Source organism: Zonotrichia leucophrys, chromosome 18, assembly GCF_028769735.1.
Source record: "Zonotrichia leucophrys gambelii isolate GWCS_2022_RI chromosome 18, RI_Zleu_2.0, whole genome shotgun sequence".
In the NCBI taxonomy this organism is placed as follows: Eukaryota; Metazoa; Chordata; class Aves; order Passeriformes; family Passerellidae; genus Zonotrichia; species Zonotrichia leucophrys.
In genome coordinates, this window is record NC_088187.1 from 9,896,771 (window position 1) to 9,920,373 (window position 23,603).

Below are 23,603 nucleotides of genomic sequence, written 5' to 3' on the forward strand. Positions count from 1 at the left end.
TACCATAGTAATAATAATAATGATATTGAAATTGTGCGGAAAAACTAAGGGAAATATAATAATAATAATAATAATAATAATAATAATAATAATAATAATAATAATAATAGTAGTAGTAATAATAATATAGAAATTATTATATATAACATATTATATATTATTATATTATATTATTATATATTATATATTATATATTATATATTATATATTATATATTATATATTATATATTATATATTATATATTATATATTATATATTATATTAGATAGATAGTTAAAGAATATGAAGAAGATAGATAGATAGACAGACAGATAGATAGATAGATAGACAGATAGATAGATATGTATAGTTCAAGAATATATACACAGTTACAAAATATAAATGATTTCAGCTAGCAGTGTAAAACTCCATGTGAAAACAGCATCAGCTCCTTTCTCCAGAGAGTTCAGGGAGGAGATTCAGCAGCCTGGGGGGCTCAGGATTTCAGGGTGATCCCCCCAGAGCCCAGATTCTGTCAGGAACTCACCTGGGATCACCTGGTCCAGGTAGACAGCCAGCAGCAGGTAAAAAATGCTGTCCAGCACCAGGAGAATCAGAGAGATACACAGAGGGTAAGGGCCAGCATTGATGTTTGCAAATGTTGCCCCATCCTCATAATCCTCCAGGTGCATCACCTGCAGGGAGAGACGTCACACACCAAAAAGGCAAAAAAACAGCAAAGTGCAAAAAAAAAAAAAATCCAAAAAACTTGGCAAAAAACCAAAAATAATGAGAAAGTGACTGAGATCAGAATGGACACAAAAAATAACAGCTCCTTATATGGTGCTGGATATTAAACTGGTATTAAAAAATTCATATTATAAAAATATTTTCATATTTTAAAAACACTTGCATAATTATATTCTTAAAATATTGATTTAAAAATATATTTTAAATATAATAATATAATAATTAATAAATTAATAATTAATATATAATTATTATATATTATATATATAATTAATTATAATTATATTATAATTATATAATTATATTATTATATTATTATATATAATTATATTATAATATATAACATTATATAATTATATAATAATTATATAATAATTATATAATAATTAATATATAATTAATATATTAATAATTAATATAATAATTAATATATTAATAATTAATGATTAATATAATAATATAATAATTAATAAATAAAATAAATAATCAATAAAAATTAAATATTAATAAATAGAATAAATAGTTAATGCATAAATAAAAATTACGTGATAAATATAATTTAAATATATTTTTTTAAAAATAATATTTAAATAATATAATTGAAATAATAAAATTTAAAAATCTCCATTTCCAACCCCCACGAGGGGCAGGTGGGGATTTACCTGTGCAACACCAATCAAGAAGCTGCACTGACACAAAGGGCTGAGGATCCACACGAAGGATTTGGGGAAATCCTCCAGCAGGACGATGTTGAGGCCCACAAAGCCAAACACCAAAGTTGCCAAGAACTCCACGATCCCCACGTGCTTGGACTTCTTAAACAGAGGGGTCAGCATCAGGGCAAAGAACACCTGAGGGCACAGGGAAAAACAGACAGGAAAGTACTATAACAATAATAATAACAATAATAATAATAATAATAATAATAATAATAATAATATAGAAATTGTGTGGGAAAACTAAGGGAAAATACAGTAGTAGTAGTAGTAGTAGTAGTAGTAGTAGTAGTAGTAGTAGTATAATAATAATAATAGTAATAATAATAATAATAGTAGTAGTAGTAGTAGTAATAATATAGAAATTGTGTGGGAAAACTAAGGGAAAATATAATAATAGTAATAATAACAGTAATAATAATAATAGTAATAATAACAGTATAGAAATTTTGTAGAAAAGCTAAGAGAAGTACCATAGTCATAATAATAATGATAGTAGTAGTAATAATAATAATAGTAGTAGTAGTAATAATAATAATAGTAGTAGTAGTAGTAGTAGTAATAATAGTAGTAGTAGTAATTATAGTAATAATAATAATAGTAGTAGTAGTAATAATAATAATAATAATAATAATAATAATAATAATAATAATAATAATAATAATAATAATAATGTTGTAGAAAAACTAAGGGAAAATACCATAGTATTAATAATGATAATATAGAAATTGTGTGGAAAAAGAAAGGGAAAATACACTACTACTACTATTACTACTACTGCTACTGCTACTAGTAATAATAATATAGAAATTGTGTGGTAAAACCAAGGGAAAATATAATAATAGTAATAATAATAGTAATAATAATAATAGTAATAATAACAGTATAGAAATTTTGTAGAAAAGCCAAGAGAAGTACCATAGTCATAATAATAATGATATAAAAATTGTGTGGAAAAACTAAGGGAAAATACAGTAGTAGTAGTAGTAGTAGTAGTAGTAGTAATAATAATAATAATAATAATAATAATAACAATAACAATAACAATAACAATAACAATAACAATAACAATAATAATAATAATAATAATAATAATGTTGTAGAAAAACTAAGGGAAAATACCATAGTATTAATAATGATAATATAGAAATTGTGTGGAAAAAGAAAGGGAAAATATACTACTACTACTACTACTACTACTGCTACTAGTAATAATAATAATATAGAAAATTTGTAGAAAAGCTAAGGGAAATACCATAGTAATAATAATAATGATATTGAAATTGTGCAGAAAAACTAAGGGAAATATAATAATAATAATAATAATAATAATAATAATAATAATAATAATAATAATAATAATAATAATAGTAATAATAATAGTAGTAGTAATAATATAGAAATTGTGTGGGAAAACTAAGGGAAAATATAATAATAGTAATAATAATAGTAATAATAATAGTATAGAAATTTTGTAGAAACGCTAAGAGGAGTACCATAGTCATAATAATAATGATATAAAAATTGTGTGGAAAAACTAAGGGAAAATACAGTAGTAGTAGTAGTAGTAGTAGTAATTATAATAATTATAATAATAATAATAATAATAATAATAATAATAATAATAATAATAATGTTGTAGAAAAACTAAGGGAAAATACCATAGTATTAATAATGATAATATAGAAATTGTGTGGAAAAAGAAAGGGAAAATACACTACTGCTACTAATACTGCTGCTAGTAATAATAATAATACAGAAAATTTGTAGAAAAGCTAAGGGAAATACCATAGTAATAATAATGAATATAAATTGTAATAATAATGAATAATAATAATAATAATATATATAATAATAATAATATAATAATGTATAATAATAAAATAATAATAATAATAGTAATAATAATAGTATAGATAGTAGTAAGTAGTAGTAAGTAATAGTAATAATAATAGTATAATATAGAAATTGTGGGAAAAACTAAGGGAAAAAATAATAATAGTAATAATAATAGTAATAATAATTAATAGTAATAATAACAGTATAGAAATTTTGTAGAAAAAGCAAGAGGAAGTACCATATCTATAATGTAATGATATATAAAATTGTGTGGTAAAACTAAGGGAAAATATACAGTATCGTATATATATGCTAAAGTATGTGTAGTAGAATACATAGTCATAATAATAATATATAAAATTGTGTAAAATAAGGAAATAAATATAGAATAATAATAATAATAATAATAATAATAATAATAATAATAATAATGTTGTAGAAAAACTAAGGGAAAATACCATAGTATTAATAATGATAATATAGAAATTGTGTGGAAAAAGAAAGGGAAAATATACTACTACTACTACTACTGCTGCTAGTAATAATAATAATAATAATAATATAGAAAATTTGTAGAAAAGCTAAGGGAAATACCATAGTAATAATAATAATGATATTGAAATTGTGCGGAAAAACGAAGGGAAATATAATAATAATAATAATAATAATAATAATAATAATAATAATAATAATAGTAGTAGTAGTAGTAGTAGTAGTAGTAGTATAGAAATTGTGTAGAAAAACTAAGGGAAACACCATAGCTGCCTCTCACAATAATATAATTTATAATATAATTTTCCTGGTACAGTCACTACAGCACAGATTCATGGAATCATTTTCAGCTGATTTCAGGAGATCAAGATCAAGTCCAACTGTTCCTCTTATCAACTCAGACAAGCAACTGGATAGATAAATATATTTATCATGTATTTTTTATCATTCTCTGACAGTTCATTAGGTTTTTTACACGACACTCTGTAGTAACAGGAAATGTTTTGAAGAGGATCTCGACTGAAGGACGGTTCTGTGGAGGGCTGAAAACTCAAAACCTGATGACTTTTCATCATAGATAAACTCATCATTATAAACTCAGATACTTCAGGAGGGAAAAGCATTTTACAAGGTGATGGGTGACACCTGTACCACATCCTAAAACCAGGAGATATTTAAAATATTTAGATATTTAAAATATTTAAAACCCCAGGAAGGGCTGGGACAGCTCAGATTCCTGAGCTGCTCAACCCCACAGAAACAAGAAATATTTTGGCAGGGGGAATAAATCAGGTGGGACAGGAATAAAAACAAACAAAGCCCCAGGGCCAGGAACACTCACAGAGGAGACTCCATAGAGGAAGAAAAGCAGGAATATGACAAAGGCACTGCTCTGGGGGAACAGGGACGAGGCTGTGGCAATCACGGCCATCAGGATGGACATGACAAAAATCAGGCTGACGTAGAGCAGCACCCAGGACAGCCTAGGGAGGAAAAAACAGGGAAATGAATGAATGCCCAGCCACAGAAACAGCAAAACCCAGCACTCTTTAATATTCACATATTCCAAAACCCAGCACTCTTTAATATTCACATATTCCAAAACCCAGCACTCTTTAATATTCACGTATGCCAAAACCCAGAACTCTTAATTATTCCATATATTCTAAAACCCAGCACTCTTTAATATTCCACATATTCCAAATCCCAGAACTCTTAATTATTCCACATATTCCAAAACCCAGAACTCTTCAATATTCCAAAACCCAGAATTCTTAATTATTCCACATATTCCATTACCCAGAACTCTTAATTATTCCACATATTCCAAAACCCAGCACTCTTTAATATTCCACATATTCCAAAACCCAGAATTCTTAATTATTCCACATATTCCAAAACCCAGCACTCTTTAATATTTACATATTCCAAAACCCAGCACTCTTTAATATTCCACATATTCCAAAACCCAGAACTCTTAATTATTCCACATATTCCATTACCCAGAATTCTTAATTATTCCACATATTCCAAAACCCAGCACTCTTAATTATTCCACATATTCCAAAACCCAGAACTCTTAATTATTCCACAAATTCCAAAACCCAGAACTCTTAATTATTCCACATATTCTAAAACCCAGAACTCTTTAATATTCCACATATTCCAAAACCCAGCACTCTTTAATATTCCACACAGACTTCTATCCCAAGTTAATTTCTAACTCTGTGTCTCACTGCACCAAAGGCCAAGTGTGCAATAAAACCTGAATAAAAGATCTGTTTGTAACAAAACCTGAATAAAAGATCTGTTTGTAACAAATCCTTAATAAAAATGCTGTTTGTAACTAAACCTGAGTAAAAGAGCAGTCGTGAACATCCTGGGGTTGTTCTCAGCACACACTGAGACCCAGGGCAGGTAAAGATGCACAATCAGGTGATTCACCTTTATTTTTTGCATAATTAATTCCCTGCTATGGGCAAAAGAAGGTAACAGAGTCGTAGGCTTCAATAATTCAAGGAATTCTGTTTAAATTTTAATAGAGGCTGCTGGGCAGGGTAATAAAATCCTGCTCTGTTGAAAACCAGAGCTGTGAGTGTGGGAGCAACTCTGACCTCAGCAAACAGGGCTGGTTTGTGTGCAGGCAGCAAAAAATGACACATTTCCTCTGAAACAACTAAAAAATAAATCATTCCAACCACCCCAGGTGGATGTTTCAGTGCAGGGTGAAAACCCTGCCAGAAAGGGCAAAGCAAAAACTTGTTTTTATCCCCTCAGCTATCAATGATTTCAAATTAACTCATCATCTGGGAGAAAAATGAAATATTCTATTGCCCAGGCCAATTTGCAGCATCAGGATGAGGAAACAATTGAAAAGCTGTTGCTGAGACTGCTCTGGCATGTTTAAATTATAAAGTTGGGTTTATTTAATTATGTGCCAGGCTGCAGGTTACCTGTTGAGCTTCTAGGAAAGGAGGTAGTGAGCCAAAAATGCTTCAAAACCTCCATAAAACCCCGCACATGATGAGGTTTAATCCCTCTAATCTGGTGCAGCTTTACATGAATAAATGCAGCAGGATTATTTATTAAAATATTCATATTTTCATGCTACTGCAAGGTTTTCTCTATTTGATTGTAGAGAATATTTTAGTTTTTGGTTGTTTTCACTTAAAGACTGAAAAGAATTTAAGAACTGGAGGGTGGGATGGAAGAGGTTAACTAGAAAATTTTTTTAACATAATAATTTCTTAATATAATAATTTTTAACATATATTTAATTTTTTTAAATTTAAATATATGTTAAAATATATATTTACATATATTTAATTGTTTTTCTTTTCTAAGAAAACAAAAAAAATTAAATATATGTATATGTAAATTTATGGAGGTTTTAAAGCATTTTTGGCTCACTACCTCCTTTCCTAGAAGCCTTTTCTTTACATACATTTAATTTTTTTCTTTACATATATTTAATTTTTTTTTCTTTTCTAAGAAACAGGTTGTAGCAAACACTCACATACCAGAAGGCAGTGTCATGGAGTCCCAAAATTTTCAAGAACTCCTTCAGCTTCCTCTCCTTTTCTGCCACGATGTGAATTGCCAAATAATACCCAAAGGGGGAGAACGCAATCACCAGGTAAATTAAAATGATTGCACGAGGGAAATTATCAATTTCCACCACTGCAGCCTCTCCCATAACCATGGCTCTGGTCAGATCCAGCTGTTCCCAGACAGAATGATTTGTTTTCAGCTGGAAGGAAGAGGAGGAAAAGTTATTTTGACATTTTTCCTGATTTTTCAGCCCCATCCCAACCACTCCACCTCGGAGATCTGGAGAGGCCAAAACCTTCCTGACCCCAAATTCCAGGCCAAAAGCAAGACTGGAAAACACCTGAATGCCTGGGGATGAAATGAGGAAATGTGGGATTTGTGTCATTTAAAAAGATGGAATTTGCTGCCACCATGAGCAGGGTGAGGGGAGGGAAATTGGGAAAAATCGCTGAGCAATAGTGACACCAAAATAATAAATTTTGCAGGTAAATTCTGCAGCCCCTGCTTGGAATGGCATTTTGGGATGAGAATTTGTGTTCTGAGCAGGGTTGTGCTGGATGTTCAGCATTTCTGGGATGCAAATGGAGACAAAAATCCTCAGAATCCAATCCAAGAGGATTGGGGAAATCCTGGACAAAACAGTTCTGGGCAGAACGTGGCCAAACCTGCCCCAAAACTTCTGCATTTTCATCAGATCCCAGCTGGGGTCTGACACAGCATCTCCAGGCAGATTAAGGAGACTGTGCAGTCCCTGGATCTGCCCTTTTTTTGGGATGAGGATGGGATTTTATGGGATTTTCCCAGTGGTACCTGGACAGAACAGTCCTGGACAAAACACCAGCAAACCCACCCCAAAACTTCTGCCTTCTCTTCAGATCCCAGCTGAGATCTGACACAGCATCTCCAAAGATTGACAGACAGATTAAGGATCAGCAGGCAGCCCTGGATGTGCCCTTTGTTGGGGTGAAGGTGGGATTATTTTGTGAGATTTTGTGGGATTTTATGGCATTTTCCCAGTGGTACCTGGACAAAACAGTCCTGGACAAAACACAAGCAAACCCACCCCAAAACTTCTGCCTTTTTATCAGATGCCAGCTGAGATCTCACACAGCATCCCCCAGGATTAGCAGGCAGATTAAGCAGCCCCTGGATCTGCCCTTCCTTGGGGTGAGGATGGGATTTAATGGGATTTTGTGGGATTTCCACAGAATTCACACAATCAGAGAATTCCCAGAATCCCCAGGCTGTCAGAGCCCTCCAAGCCCATCGAGCCCAGCCCAGCCCCAGCCCCTCACCCAAGCCCTGGCCCCCAGTGCCACATCCAGGCTTTGTCAAACACACCCAGGGATGGGGACTCCACCACCTCCCCGGGCAGAACATTCCAGAACTTTATCCCCCTTTCTGTCAAACACTTTTCCCTGCTGTCCAGCCTGTATTTCCCTGGGTGCAGCTCGAGGCTGTGTGCTCTGGCTGTGTCAGTGCTGCTGCAGACAGAGCCCAGCCCCAGCTGAGCACAGGCCCCTTTCAGGAGCTGTGAGGGAGATGGGGGCACCCCTGAATCCCCTTTTCTCCAGGATTAACCCCCACAGCTCCCTCAGGGCTTCCTCACAGGGTTTGTGTGTTCCCAGCCCTATTTTATGGGATTTTTTGGTGGGATTTTATGGGATTCCTCACCTGGATGATGGCAGCATCAATGCAGGCCTGCAGGGCTGTGAACCCCGAGCTCCAGTAGGTCACGGACTCGCAGCTCTTGCGCAGGTTGGAGCACGTGGCTGCAGGGAAAACAGGGAATCAGCATCCTCAGGGGGCCTTCCATGCCACAATTCCGTGTTAAAATCCCAAAAAATAGAGTTACAGCTGCTCCACTCCCTGATAACGGCACCAACAAAACCCACAAAGCAATATACGCAACACCAGGCCAGAAAAAAGGAAAATATGGGATGATTTTCCAGCTCATTCCCTTGCAGGTTTACCTCTAGATTACTATTACTATCTGGATTTACTATTAAATAGGGAATCAGCATCTTCAGGATCTCTTGCAACCCAGGCCATTCCATGTTAAAATCCCAAAAATCTGAGTTACAGCTGCACCACTCCCTGATAACACCACCAACAATCCCCACAAACCAACACATGCAACACCAAGCCAAAAAAAACCCCAAAAATGGAAAAATTGGGATGATTTTCCAGCTCATTCTATGGCATGTTTACCTCTGTATTATTATTACTATCTGGATTTACTATTAAATAGGGAATCAGCATCTTCAGGATCTCTTGCAACCCAGGCCATTCCACGTTAAAATCCCAACAATGTGAGTTACAGCTGCACCACTCCACAAAAACACCACCAACAATCCCCACAAACCAATACATGAAACACCAGGCCAGAAAAGGCCCAAAAAATGAAAATTTGGGACAATTTTCCAGCTCATTCCCTTGCAAGTTTACTCTGGATTACTATTACTATCTGGATTTACTATTAAATAGGGAATCAGCATCTTCAGGAGCTTTTCCATGCCACAATTCCAGGGTAAAATCCCAAAAATTTGAGTTACAGCTGCTCCATTCCCTCATAACACCATCAACAACCCCCCCAAACCAATACACACCAAACCAGGCCAAAAAAAACCCCAAAAAATGAAATTTTAGGATGATTTTCCAGCTCATTCCCTTGCAGGTTCACCTATGGATTACTATTGCTATCTGTATTTACTATTAAATAGAGAACAATCATCTTCAGGAACCTTTCCATGCCACAAATCCAGGGTAAAATCCCAAAACATTGAGTTACAGTTGCTCCACGCCCCAATAACACCCCACACACCAATACACCCAACACTAAGACAAAAAAAAAGCAATACAAAGGAAAATGTGGGATGATTCTCCAGCTTATTCCCTTGCAGATTTACCTCTTGATTACTACCTAGAGTTATTATTAAATCATCATCTTCAGGAGCCCTTCCATGCCACAATTCAAGGTTAAAATCCCAAAAAATTGAGTTACAGCTGCTTCACTCCCCAATAACACCACCAACAACCTCTACAAACTAATACACACCAAACCAGGCCAAAAAAAAACCCCAAAAAAATGAAATTTTAGGATGATTTTGCAGCTTGCTCCCTGCAGGTTCACCTATGGATTACTATTGCTATCTGTATTTACTATTAAATAGAGAACAATCATCTTCAGGAGCCCTTCCATGCCACAATTCAAGGTTAAAATCCCAAAAAATTGAGTTACAGCTGCTTCACGCCCCAATAACACCCCACACACCAATACACCCAACACTAAGACAAAAAAAAAGCAATACAAAGGAAAATGTGGGATGATTCTCCAGCTTATTCCCTTGCAGATTTACCTCTTGATTACTACCTAGAGTTATTATTAAATCATCATCTTCAGGAGCCCTTCCATGCCACAATTCAAGGTTAAAATCCCAAAAAATTGAGTTACAGCTGCTTCACTCCCTAATAACACCACCAACAACCTCTACAAACCAATACACACCAAACCAGGCCAAAAAAAAACCCTAAAAAATGAAATTTGAGGATGATTTTGCAGCAGGTTCCCTGCAGGTTTACCTCTGGACTCGGTGTAGATGGAGGACATGGCGATGGAGTCGTGGAAGCGCAGCTGGTAGGACAGGGAGTCCTTGAACACCACGCCCACAAAGTTGGAGGGCTTGAGCAAACTCGCCTGCTCCAGCTCCTCCTCACTCAAATACTCCTCAGTGATGAGGCCTGGGAGCATTAAAATAGAAATATAAAATAAAATTATATATATTATATATTTATTATATATTATTATATATATATATTTATTATATATATTATTGTATAAATATATATTTATATAATTTAATATTTATATTATTATAATTTTATATATTATATAAATATATATGATATTTATTAGATATTGTAAAATATATTATATATTTATTATATATTGTTATATAAATATATATTTATATAATTTTACACATTATATTATGTATTTTTATATTATATAAATATATAATATATATTTATTATATATTTTTATATAAATATATTTATATAATTTTATATATTATATTATTATATATTTATATATTATATTATATATAATATAATATATATTTATTATATAATATATAATATATATTATATTGTATTATATTATATTATATTAATTATATTATAGTATATTATATCATATTATATATTATCGTATATTATATTATATTATATTATATTATATTATATATTACCGTATATAATATATATTATAATAAATATATAATATATATCACATTATATATTTATTATATATTATAAAATAGAAAATAAAAAATTATAATATAAATATTATAAAAAACAGCAAAAAACCACCCAAAACAAACTAAAACACTCCTAAAATCAGCAAAAAAATCCTAAAATCAGCAAAAAAACCCCAAACCAAAACCAAAATCCTAATACCAAGGAAAAACCCTAAAACCATCAAAAAACCTATAAAACCAGAAAAAAAACAACAAACCCAAACCAACCAAAAAAACTCCTAAAAAATCAACACAAAACCCCCTAAAAATCAACAAGAAAACACCTAAAAATCAACAAGAAATGCCCAACACCTTCACATTCCCTCTTCTGAAAAATTCCGATTTTTCCTATTACAGCACCCCTGAGTTCCCACTTCAAACACAAGTTCCAGAATGAGATAAGAGGGGAAAAAAATCAGATTTAGGGTGTGAATACCATCCTCAAAGTTGTCAGAAGCCACTTTCCTCATGATGTCCGAGCCTGGGCCGTGGGTGGCCAAAACCAGCAAGAAAACTCAAAAATCAGCAAAAAAACCCAACCAAAAAAACCCCACCAAAACCAGCAAAAAACCTCTATAACAGTTAAATAACCCCAAAACCAGCAAAAAATCCCAAAAAAAAAAAAAAAAAAAAACCTAAAACAGAAAAAAAACCCCTAAAACCAGAAAAAAAAGCCCCAAAACCAAAATCCTAATACCAAGGAAAAACCCTAAAATCATCAAAAAAAACATAAAAACAGAAAAACAAACAAACTAAAAAAAACCTAAAAATCAACACAAAACCCCCTAAAAATCAACAAGAAAACACCTAAAAAATCAACAAAAAACGCCCAACACCTTCACATTCCCTCCTCTGAAAAATTCCGATTTTTCCTATCACAGCACCCCTGAGTTCCCACTTCAAACACAAGTTCCAGGATGAGATAGGAGGGGAAAAAAATCAGATTTAGGGTGTGAATACCATCCTCAAAGTTGTCAGAAGCCACTTTCCTCATGATGTCCCGAGCCTGGGCCGTGGGTGGCCCAAAACCAGCAAGAAAACTCAAAAATCAGCAAAAAAAACCCAACAAAAAAAAACCCCCACCAAAACCAGCAAAAAACCTCTAAAACAAGTTAAATAACCCCAAAACCATCAAAAACCCCAAAACAACAACAACAAAAAAAAAACCACCAAAACCGGAAAAAAACCCTAAAACCAGAAAAAAGTCCCAAAACCAAAATCCTAATACCAAGGAAAAAAATCCTAAAATCATCAAAAAAACCATAAAAACAGAAAAAAACAAACAAAAAAAAAAACACCCCAAACTAACCAAAAAAAACCCTAAAAATCAACACAAAAACCCCCTAAAAATCAACAAGAAATGCCCAACACCTTCACATTCCCTCCTCTGAAAAATTCCGATTTTTCCTATTACAGCACCCCTGAGTTCCCACTTCAAACACAAGTTCCAGGATGAGATAGGAGGGGAAAAAAATCAGATTTAGGGTGTGAATACCATCCTCAAAGTTGTCCGAAGCCACTTTCCTCATGATGTCCCGAGCCTGGGCCGTGGGTGGCCCAAAACCAGCAAGGAAACTCAAAAATCAGCAAAAAAACCCAACCAAAAAACCCCACCAAAACCAGCAAAAAACCTCTATAACCAGTTAAATAACCCCCAAAACCAGCAAAAAATCCCAAAACAACCAAAAAAAAAACCAAAACAGAAAAAACCCCTAAAACCAGAAAAAAGCCTCAAAACCAAAATCCTAATACCAAGGAAAAACCCTAAAATCATCAAAAAAAACATAAAAACAGAAAAACAAACAAAAAAAAAAACCCCAAACCAACCAAAAAAACCCCTAAAAATCAACACAAAACCCCTAAAAATCAACAAGAAATCACCTAAAAATCAACAAAAATGCCCAACACCTTCACATTCCCTCCTCTGAAAAATTCAGATTTTTCCTATCACAGCACCCCTGAGTTCCCACTTCAAACACAAGTTCCAGGATGGGAAAAAAATCAGATTTAGGGTGTGAATACCATCCTCAAAGTTGTCCGAAGCCACTTTCCTCATGATGTCCCGAGCCTGGGCCGTGGGGGGGGTGTAGCCAATGACAAAATTCAGCAGCACCGAGGGGTCCAGGGGGCCCAGGTCTGTGTTGGGCACCTCGTCATATTTCCTGTGAGGGTGCATCATGCTCATCAGGATCAGCCAGAAGAGGAAAAACAGAGGGAAAAGCACCTCCTGTATGGAAAAAAATGGAATATTTTTAATTCAGTATTTTTAAGGGTCAAAAAAATTCAATATATGTTCATTACGATCAGCCAGAATGGAAGAAACCAGAGGGAAAGCAGCTCCTGGACAAAAAAAAAAAAAAAAAAAAAAAATTCAAATTTCAAAAAAAACCATTTAATATTTTCAAAAAATATTTCAAAATTTAGTATCTGAAAGGGTCAAAAAAATTCATTATATATTCATCAGATTCAGGCAGAACAGGGAAAATAAAGGGAGAAACACCTCCTGTACAAAAAATTTGAGTATTATGAAATTCAGTATTTCAAAGGGTCAAAAAAGTTTGTTACATAATTATTAGGATCAGCAGAAGAGGAAAAACAGAGGGAAAAGCACCTCCTGTATGGAAAAAAATGGAATATTTTTAATTCAGTATTTTTAAGGGTCAAAAAAATTCAATATATGTTCATTAGGATCAGCCAGAATGGGAGAAACCAGAGGGAAAGCAGCTCCTGGACAAAAAAAAATATTTCAAATTTCAAAAAAATATTAAATATTTTCAAAAAATATTTCAAAATTTAGTATCTGAAAGGATCAAAAAAATTCACAGCAGAATAGCAAAAATAGTGGGAAAAGCACCTCCTGCACCAAAAAAAAAGAATATTTCAAAAAACCTCATCATATTTCCTGTGAGGGTGCATCATGCTCATCAGGATCAGCCAGAAGAGGAAAAACAGAGGGAAAAGCACCTCCTGTATGGAAAAAATGGAATATTTTGAAATTTAATATTTTTAAGGGTCAAAAAAATTCAATATATGCTCATTAGGATCAGCCAGAATGGGAGAAACCAGAGGGAAAGCACCTCCTGGACAAAAAGAAATTCAAATTTCAAAAAAAATATTCAATATTTACAAAAAAATATTTCAAAATTTAGTATCTGAAAGGATCAAAAATATTCATTATATACTCATCAGATTCAGGCAGAACAGGGAAAATAAAGGGAGAAACACCTCCTGTACAAAAAATTTGAGTATTATGAAATTCAGTATTTCAAAGGGTTAAAAAAATTTGTTACATAATTATCAGGATCAGCAGAACAGGAAAAACAGTGGGAAAAGCACTTCCTGGATGAAAAAAAAAATGGAATATTTAAAAATTCAGTATCTGAAAAGATCAAAAAAATCTCATTATATACCCATCAGGATCAGCCAGAACAAGTGAAACCACAGGGAAAACAGTTCCTGGACAAAAAAAAATGGAACTATTTCAAAATTAAGAATCTGAAAGGTCAAAAAAGCTCTTTATGTACTCATGAGGATCAGCCAGGAATGGAAAAATAGAGGGAAAAGCACCAAAAATTGGAATATTAAAAAAAAACCTCATCATATTTCCTGTGAGGGTGCACCATGCTCATCAGGATCAGCAGAACAGGAAAAACATTGGGAAAAACACCTTGTCCACCAAAAACATGGAATATTTCAAAATTCACTGTTTCAAAAGTTCAAAAATACTCATCATATACTCATGAAGACCAGGAAAAATAGTGAGAAAAACACCTTCAGCACAAAATAAATTGAATATTTCCAAAAGCTCATGCCATTTGCTGTGAGGAGCCCTCACCTGCACACTGCTCTTCTTGGTCCTGCACTTGATCAGACAATTCTTGAAGAGCAGAGCTCGGGTTTGCCTCCACACTCCGGCCTCCCTTGGAGCTCCTGGGGCCATTGTCTGGGCTGCTTTCAGGAGAAAAAATGCAAATTTTTAATTCAATTATTTTTTAATGAAATGATTTCCCAAGCTGAGCCGGGCAGCTGCAGCGTTCGGCACCTCTGGGTTTGGATTGTCACAGAGAGGTTTCACTTTCGTTTTTCCGTGTTTTAATAACTCCTGATACAGGTTATGTGTCTGACACTGGGGAACTGGGAATGGGAGAGACTGGGAATGGGAGAGACTGGGAATTGGGAAGTGGAGAAACTGGGAATTGGGAGAAATTGGGAACAAGAGAAATTGGGAACGAGAGAGACTGCGAATGGGAAAAATTGGGAATTGGAAATGAGAGAAACTGGCAGTTGGGATTGGGAGAAACTGGGAATTGGGAGAAATTGGGAACAAGAGAAATTGGGAACGAGAGAGACTGCGAATGGGAAAAATTGGGAATTGGAAATGAGAGAAACTGGCAGTTGGGATTGGGAGAAATTTGGAATGAGAGAAATTTGGAATAAGAGAAATTGGGAATGAGAGAAACTGGGAAAGAGAGAATTTGGGAATGGGAGAAACTGGGAATTGGGAATGGGGGAAACTGGGACTTGGGAGAAATTGGGAACAAGAGAAATTGGGAACGAGAGAGACTGCGAATGGGAAAAACTGGGAATTGGAAATGAGAGAAACTGGCAGTTGGGATTGGGAGAAATTTGGAATGAGAGAAATTTGGAATAAGAGAAATTGGGAATGAGAGAAACTGGGAAAGAGAGAATTTGGGAATGGGAAAAACTGGGAATTGGGAATGGGAGAGACTGGGAATGAGAGAGACGGAGTGGGAGAGACTGGGAACTGGGAAAGAAAAATTGGGAATGAGAGCATTTGGGAACTAGAGAAACTAGGAATGAGAGAGACTGGGAATGAGAAAAACTGGGAATTGGAAATGAGAGAAATTGGGAATAAGAGAAATTGGAAATGAGAGAAATTGGGAATGAGAGAAACTGGGAATGAGAAACTGGCAATTGGGAATGAGAGACATTGGGAATGGGAGAAGCTGGCAATGAGAGAAGCTGAAAACTGGGAACCAGAGAAATTGGGAATGAGAGCTATTGGGAACTGGGAATGAGAGAAATTGGCAGTGAGATAAACCGATAATGAGAGAAACTGACAATTGGAAATGAGCGAAACTGGGAATGTGGAAATTCGGAACAAGAAAGCTTGGGAATGACAGAGATTGGGAATGAGAGAAACTGGCAGTGAGAGAAACTGGCAATTGGGAATGAGAGCAATTGGGAATCCATGTGGGAATTTGGGCTGAAGGTGCCCCAGGACGCCTTGGAGCCACCCCAGGGCAGGAGCAGCTCCAGCCCAATTCCCCAGCCCTGAGTTAAGGCAGGCTCATTCCCATTTCCCAGTGCATCCCAGTCCCAGCAGTGCCTGTGGAGCAGCACTGGCAGCAGCAGCAGGGCGGGCAGAGCTGCCCCGGGGCCAGCTGTGCAATGGGCTGTGAGCAACCCCATTCCCTGCTGGAGCACAGCCAGCACCACTCACTGCTCCTCTTTAACCCCCTCATCACCCCCCAGGCTGCACGTGGCCCTGGGGAGAGGAGAAAGAAACGAAATTAATTAATAAATGGGATGAAATGGGAAATGCTCTGCCAGGATACACCCACACGTACCTGGGCAGGGATGGAGGCTGCAAGGGCTCCTCTCTCCTGGGTTTCCCACCCTTGGTGCTGCCTGAGCTGGGCAGTCAGGGCTCAGTGTCCATCTCCCTGGGCTTCCTCAGCTGGGAGCGTTGGGACATTTCACCTGGGAGGGTGAGGAACACCAGGAGCTGCTCAGAGGGGACGTGGCACAAACAAACCTCCAGCAGCACCAGGGACAAACTGCAGGGTTTGGCTTCTCGGCCTCTGTCAGGGGCTGAAGCTCCTGAGGTGGCATTCTGTGCTCACACTCAGGTGTTTATTTCTTATATTGATAAGAAGAAAGAAGATAAACAAAGAATCTTCTTTATTTCTTATCCATATTTCCATCTTTATTTCTAATATGGATAATTCCTTACCCATGTTACAGTCTCCCAAGGGGTGAGTTCTGCAGTATTTCACTAACAAACTACAAAATAGCTATAACTACCTTTCTCTACAAGGTCTTTTAAGGATAAACTGTCCAATTAAGAAATGACACCTAAATAATTTTCATTTTTAACCCAACAACCAATCACCTATGCCCTGCAATGTGGATTTTTATCCAATTACACAAAACCACCCAAACCCATAGAGAAGATGGAGCAGCCTCTGCCCCAAAACCTCCATCTTGCTTTATATATTTTACTATATTCTAAACCCTTAACTTCAAGTTTTCCATCCTGTGATATCACACACTTCTACAACTCCACACCCACAATCCCAGTGCTATTAATCAATTTTGGAAGCTTCTCCACAGCCTCAGGTCAATGCAGGTTTCTCCTGGGGGTCAGTGCCTGGCAGCACAGAAAGTCTCAAATTCTCATCATCCAGAACTCCAACAAGAAACTGAGTAATCCCTCAACCCTGCAGCCAAAACACAGTGGAAAATATGGAATTTATCCATATTTCATCCTCCCAGCACCCAGCACTCCTTCCATAAGCTGATGTTGGTGGTGCCTGTGCAGAGCTCTGGGTCTCAGTTATCTGTCAGACACCACATGGCCCAAACTTCCTTCCCTGGCTGGGCCCTAATGGGGAAATCTTTTTTTGGAGCACAGACATCACCTCAGGAACGGGGCACAGGAAGCTCCTCAGATGTCAGCACCACTATAAATACACAAATATTTTATACACAGAGCCTGTCTGAGCATGGGAGGGGTGAGAGGAGGGGAAAGGGGCTAAAAGGAACCAAATTCCCACTCCCAGGCTGGCTCTGGGGTCCTCCATGGAGCAGAGACCCCACGAGGGATGTGGGATTTAATTTCTGGGAAGGAATCCCACCTCCAGCCTGGAGTGCTGCCCTCACACTGAGACTACTTCAAAAATCAAAAATAAAAAAATATTTTGCTTAAAAAAAACCAAACAACCAACTACAAAATGCTTCAACACCAAGCAATGATAGTAACCAAGCCTTGAAGGAAAAACGAGTACAACTCCTCTGGATATTTTCAGGCAAAAAAACCTTTCCCAGTGACAGCAGAGTGTTTGAAAAATAATCAAAAGCAGCAGTTGTTGCTTACAGGTCATGAAAATCACTGTGCTTCTCCTCTGCTCACAGCACGCCCTGCAAGTGCCACTGTTTGCACATTCCAAGAGCATTCCCAGGAATGAAATAAAACCAAGGGTCTGAACCAGGAACCCCTTCCCTCAGCCACAGTATTTTAATTAAATAATAATTATAATATTAATTATAATATTATTAATAATAATAATATTTTCATTACACTCCCAAACCTGGCAAAGATGATTGCCAGCACATTCCAAGAGCATTCCCAGGAATAAAATCCACCAAGGGCCCTTCTTAGCACAAGGGTCTGACCCAGCAACCCCTTCCCTCAGCCACAGTATTTTAATTAAATCATAATTATAATTATAATATTATTAATAATATTTTCATTACACTCCCAAAGCTGGCAAAGCTGATTTAACAAGATTCAATCACCAGTGCCAGTTACTGTTTTTTCTCTAATTATTTTCCATCCCTTTCCAAAACCCAAAACACTCCCACATCTCCACTGGAACTCTGCCACGCTTTCATTTACGTCAGCCAGGTTGGAGGAAGGGTCATTTGAAGAATGTTAATTAATTTTTCATATTACACCTGCCACCTCCACGTAGGCTACAGAACGACGAAGGACACTGAAGAAGCATCACTTGAAGGGTGAAAAATTGTATTTGGGGGAGGAAAAAAACAAGCAAAATCCTCTTTGAAACTCCGGATGAAGGAAAGGAACACAGAGGATGAGCAGAAAAAGCTGGCAGGGAATTTTAATGGATTAATAGCAGGAAAAATTAAGATAGGCTGTGAGGATCCTCCTCAGCTGAGGCACTGCCTCGTGATTTGTGCGGCTTTGGCAAGAGGGTGACACACAAACCCTTGTGGGCATCTCAATCACAGCCATGCCAAGGGAATGGCTGGCTCTGGGCTGTAATTCCACATCAGAGATGCTTCTTAAACACTGCTCAGCTGATCCTGGGAAGCTTCCCTTCCCTTCCCTTCCCTTCCCTTGCCTTCCCTTCCCTTCCCTTCCCTTCCCTTCCCTTCCCTTCCCTTCCCTTCCCTTCCCTTCCCTTCCCTTCCCTTCCCTTCCCTTCCCTTCCCTTCCCTTCCCTTCCCTTCCCTTCCCTTCCCTTCCCTTCCCTTCCCTTCCCTTCCCTTCCCTTCCCTTCCCTTCCCTTCCCCAGGCACCAACCTGGCAATGGCTGCAAAGGTCACATGGTGACTTGGTGCTGCTCAGCACGTTTGCCTTGGCTCTCAAGCCAAAAACAACCCCAAAAAAACCCAACAACCCAAAGAAAACCAAACAAGAAGGGTGTCAGCCACAGCTAAATGAGCTGCGGCTCGAGGCAAAAACAACTCATGAGTGAACAACCCCGTGGAACAGCAGGAAAATGAGATTATTGATCTTGCTGCTACAAGGCAGCAGCCGAGCTGGTCCTTCAGCAAAACTCTGCTGTGCTCTTCACATTATTGAAATTGTGGCTATAACAACATGTAATAACATAAATGCTTTATGGTAAGTTTAAAAAATGGGATGAATTTTCTTCCTTTTCTGAATTTTCTCCCATATCAGCCCCAAGGGGAACCCCCGCCCTGCCTGGGGCTGCAAATCCCTTCCCTCCAAACTCATCCCTGCTTCCCTGAAGGGACAAGGGATGACACGGAGCAGAGCTGGGTCGGGCTGTCCCTGCACGGCTCCGCAGCATCCTCAGCATCCTCCTGCATCTTTGAACATCCCTGAGCATTCCCCTGCATCTCTGAACATCCTCTGAACATCCCCAGCATCCCTGAGCACCCTCTGAGCATCCCCAGCATCCTCCTGCATCCCTGAACATCCTCCTGCATCCCTGAGCATCCCCAGCATCTCTGAGTATCTCCTGCATCCCTGAACATCCCTGAGCATCCCCAGCATCCTCCTGCATCCCTGAACATCCTCCTGCATCCCTGAGCATCCCCAGCATCTCTGAGTATCTCCTGCATCCCTGAACATCCCTGAGCATCCCCAGGAACCCTGAGTATCCTCCTGCATCCCTGAGCATCTCCTGAGCATCCCCAGCATCCCTGAGCATCTTCTGCATGCCTGAACGTCCCCGTGCATCCTCCTGCATACTACTGCATCCCCGAACATCCTCCTGCATCCCGGCAAATCCCTGAACATCCCCGGGCATCCTCTGAGCATCCCCAACATCCCTGAGCATCCCCGTCCATACCTGAGCATCACCGAGCATTCCCCTGCATCCCTGAGCATCCCCGTCCATACCTGAGCATCACCGAGCATTCCCCTGCATCCCTGAGCATCCCTCTGCACCCTCCTGCATCCCTAAGCATCCCCCTGCATCCCCGAGCATCTCCAGCATCCTCCCGCATCCCCAGGGCGCCGCAGCCGCGGTTACCCCGCGTGTCTCGCAGGGAGGGCTCTCCTGCTTTCCCCCCGTCCCCGTTCCCCGCTGTGGCTCCCCGGCATTGCGCTTTTCTCACCGCTCAGCGCTCAGCCCCGCCGGCCCCGCTGCCCCAGCCATCGGCACCCGCGGCTAATGACGCGCACCCAGGTACGGCCCAACTCCTCCTCTTCCTCTCCGCTCCTTCCCCTTCCCGTCCCTCCCGAGCCCGAGGGGCCGGGCCCGGGGCCTGCCACCGCCCCCCGGCCCGGCACCGCCCCTCGGCAGCGGAGCCGAGCCCCCCGATATCCCCCGAACCCCGACAGTACCCCGCGGTATCCACTGAGCCCCGCCAGTACCCCCCGGTACCCTCCTGTATTCCCCGGTACCCCCCGAACACTCCGAACCCCGACAGTAACCCCCGAACCCCGCCAGTACCACCCGGTACCCGCCGAACCCTGCCAGTACTCCCCAGTTCCGTCCGGTATTCCCTGATACCCTCCGGTACCCCCCGATATTCCCCGGTACCCACTGAACCCCACCGGTAGCCCCCCGGTATTCCCCGAACCCCGCTAGTACCGCCCCCCCCCCTCCCCTCCGATACCTTCTGGTATCCCCCAGTACCTCCCGGTACCCCTCGGTACCTCCCGGTACCCCCTGAACCCCGCCGGTATCCCCCGGGCCAGCCCGCAGTGCCGGACCCTCCCTGCTGCTGACCTTCCTCCGCTCCCGGACACCCCCGACCCAGGGACCCCCTTCCCTCCCCTCCCGGGGGCTCGGGACCCCTCCCCTCGCAGGGACGCTGCTCCCCAAGGCTCCATCCTCCAGGTGACCCCCCCTTCCCAAGGACTCGCTCCTCCCAGGGATCCCGTGCTCCTGGTGGCCCCCTTGTCCGAGCACCTCCTCATCCTCCTCCCAGAGACCTCCATCCTCCAGGTGCCCCACTTCCAAGGATTCTCTCCCCTGGGTGACCCCATTCCTCCTGAGGACCCCTTTTCCAGGGACCCCATTCTTCCTGAGGACCCTTTTCTCAGGATCCCATCCTCCAAGTGACCCCATTTTTCCTGAGGTCCTCTTTCCCAGGCACCCCACCCCTCCTGAGGACTCCATTCTCTGGGTGATCCATGAGCCCCTCCTGAGGACCCCAATCTCAGGATGATCCCCTCTCCCAAGGACCTCCATCTTCCAGCTGGCCCTCTTCAAGGGACCCCCCCTTCCAAGGATTCTCTCCCCTGGGTGACGCCATTCCTCCTGAGGACTCCTTTTCCAGGGATTCCATCCCTCCTGAGGATCCTTTTTCCAGGACCCCATCCTATCAGTGACTGCCTCTCCTGAGGACTCCATTCTCTGGGTGATCCATAAGCCCCTCCTGAGGACTCCAATCTCACAATGATCCCCCCTTCCCAGGGACCTCCATCCTGCAGGTGCCTCCCTTCAAGGGATCCCCCTTCCAAGGATTCTCTCCCCTGGGTGGCCCCATTCCTCCTGAGGACCCCTTTCCCAGGGACCCCATCCCCTCTGAGGATCCCTTTTCCAGGTGGCCCCATTCCTTCTGAGGACCCCTTTCTCAGGATCCCATCCTCCAAGTGACCCCATTTTTCCTGAGGTCCTCTTTCCCAGGCACCCCACCCCTCCTGAGGACTCCATTCTCTGGGTGATCCATGATCCTCTCCCAAGCACCCCAATCTCAGGATGATCCCCTCTCCCAAGGACCTCCATCTTCCAGCTGGCCCTCTTCAAGGGACCCCCCTTCCAAGGATTCTCTCCCCTGGGTGACGCCATTCCTCCTGAGGACTCCTTTTCCAGGGATTCCATCCCTCCTGAGGATCCTTTTTCCAGGACCCCATCCTATCAGTGACTGCCTCTCCTGAGGACTCCATTCTCTGGGTGATCCATAAGCCCCTCCTGAGGACCCCAATCTCAGGATGATCCCCCCTTCCCAGGGACCTCCATCCTGCAGGTACCTCCCACTTTCAAGGATTCTCTCGCCTGGGTCACCCCATCCCTCCTGAGGACCCTTTTCCAGGACCCCATCCTATCAGTGACCCCATTCTTCCTGAGGACTCCATTCTCTGGGTGATCCATAAGCCCCTCCTGAGGACTCCAATCTCACAATGATCCCCCCTTCCCAGGGACCTCCATCCTGCAGGTGCCTCCCTTCAAGGGACCCCACTTTCAAGGATTCTCTCCCCTGGGTGACCCCATTCCTCCTGAAGACCCCTTTTCCAGGGACCCCATTCTTCCTGAGGACCCTTGTCTCAGGATCCCATCCTCCAAGTGACCCCATTCTTCCTGATGTCCTCTTTCCCAGGCACCCCATCCCTCCTGAGGACTCCAGTCCTCCAACCTCTGGGTGATCCCCCCTCCCAGGGACCTCCATCCCTCCCTTCTCAGGATTCTCTCCTCTGGCCCCATCCTGATGCCTCACCAGCCCTAAAATCACCACCAAAGGAGATGAAAATGAGGAAAAAAGTGAGGAAAAAAGCAATTACCGTTTATTGAAGGTCCTCCAGGCAGGCTTATGGCAGAATGCACAAGTGGTACAGGCCTTTGACACTTTTATAAGTTTTATAAGAGTCCCCAGTTAGAAGTACAGTTAATGAAGGAATTCTCCTGTTGGTTCCGCCCCCTGCTGAAACCTCCCCCTTGCTTCCAGCCCCACATTGTATCTGAACACATGGGAAAGTGAAATGGCCTTGGCTGGCTGAAGGAGCGAGATTAGAGCAGCATTCCAGGAATGTGTTTGTCTCACAAAGCTTTGGAGTTAGCTGAGAAACGAAATAACTACACAACAATAGCCCACAGAGCCACAAATACAGGAAAAATACATAAAAAGCAAAAATCTTTGGGCATTAATCCCTCCTGAGGGCTTCACTTGCAAGGATCCCATCCTCCAGGTGACCACCTGTTCCAGAGACCCCATCTTTGTGTGGCCACCCCTCCCAGGGACCCCCATCCTCCAGGTAACCCCCTCCTCCAAGGGATCCTCTCTTCC

The 23,603-nt window shown here is 40.1% G+C and overlaps 1 protein-coding gene across 8 annotated transcripts in view; it reads right to left on the reverse strand.

Moving 5' to 3' along the window:
• Positions 1-23,226, reverse strand: part of ABCA5 (ATP binding cassette subfamily A member 5) — a 50,650-nt gene extending 27,424 nt beyond the window's left edge. For 2 of the 8 annotated variants that reach the window (XR_010442333.1, XM_064728774.1), the window contains exons 1-11: positions 23,101-23,226; positions 16,721-16,853; positions 14,965-15,077; positions 14,019-14,096; positions 13,152-13,356; positions 10,411-10,569; positions 8,503-8,600; positions 6,798-7,027; positions 4,619-4,760; positions 1,393-1,581; positions 528-675 (exon numbers count right to left, since the gene is read on the reverse strand). Coding sequence is in view for 7 of the 8 variants with exons in the window: in XM_064728774.1 (XP_064584844.1) it covers positions 528-675; positions 1,393-1,581; positions 4,619-4,760; positions 6,798-7,027; positions 8,503-8,600; positions 10,411-10,569; positions 13,152-13,356; positions 14,019-14,096; positions 14,965-15,069 (1,354 nt within the window). In the remaining variant the exon portion in view is untranslated. Of the gene's footprint in view, positions 1-527; positions 676-1,392; positions 1,582-4,618; positions 4,761-6,797; positions 7,028-8,502; positions 8,601-10,410; positions 10,570-11,565; positions 11,617-12,089; positions 12,145-12,624; positions 12,680-13,151; positions 13,357-14,018; positions 14,097-14,964; positions 15,081-16,720; positions 16,854-20,708; positions 20,801-23,100 lie in introns of those variants that run through there. The other 6 variants (XM_064728776.1, XM_064728775.1, XM_064728778.1 and 3 more) reach the window with 6 other exon arrangements.
• Positions 23,227-23,603: the final 377 nt, after the last annotated feature.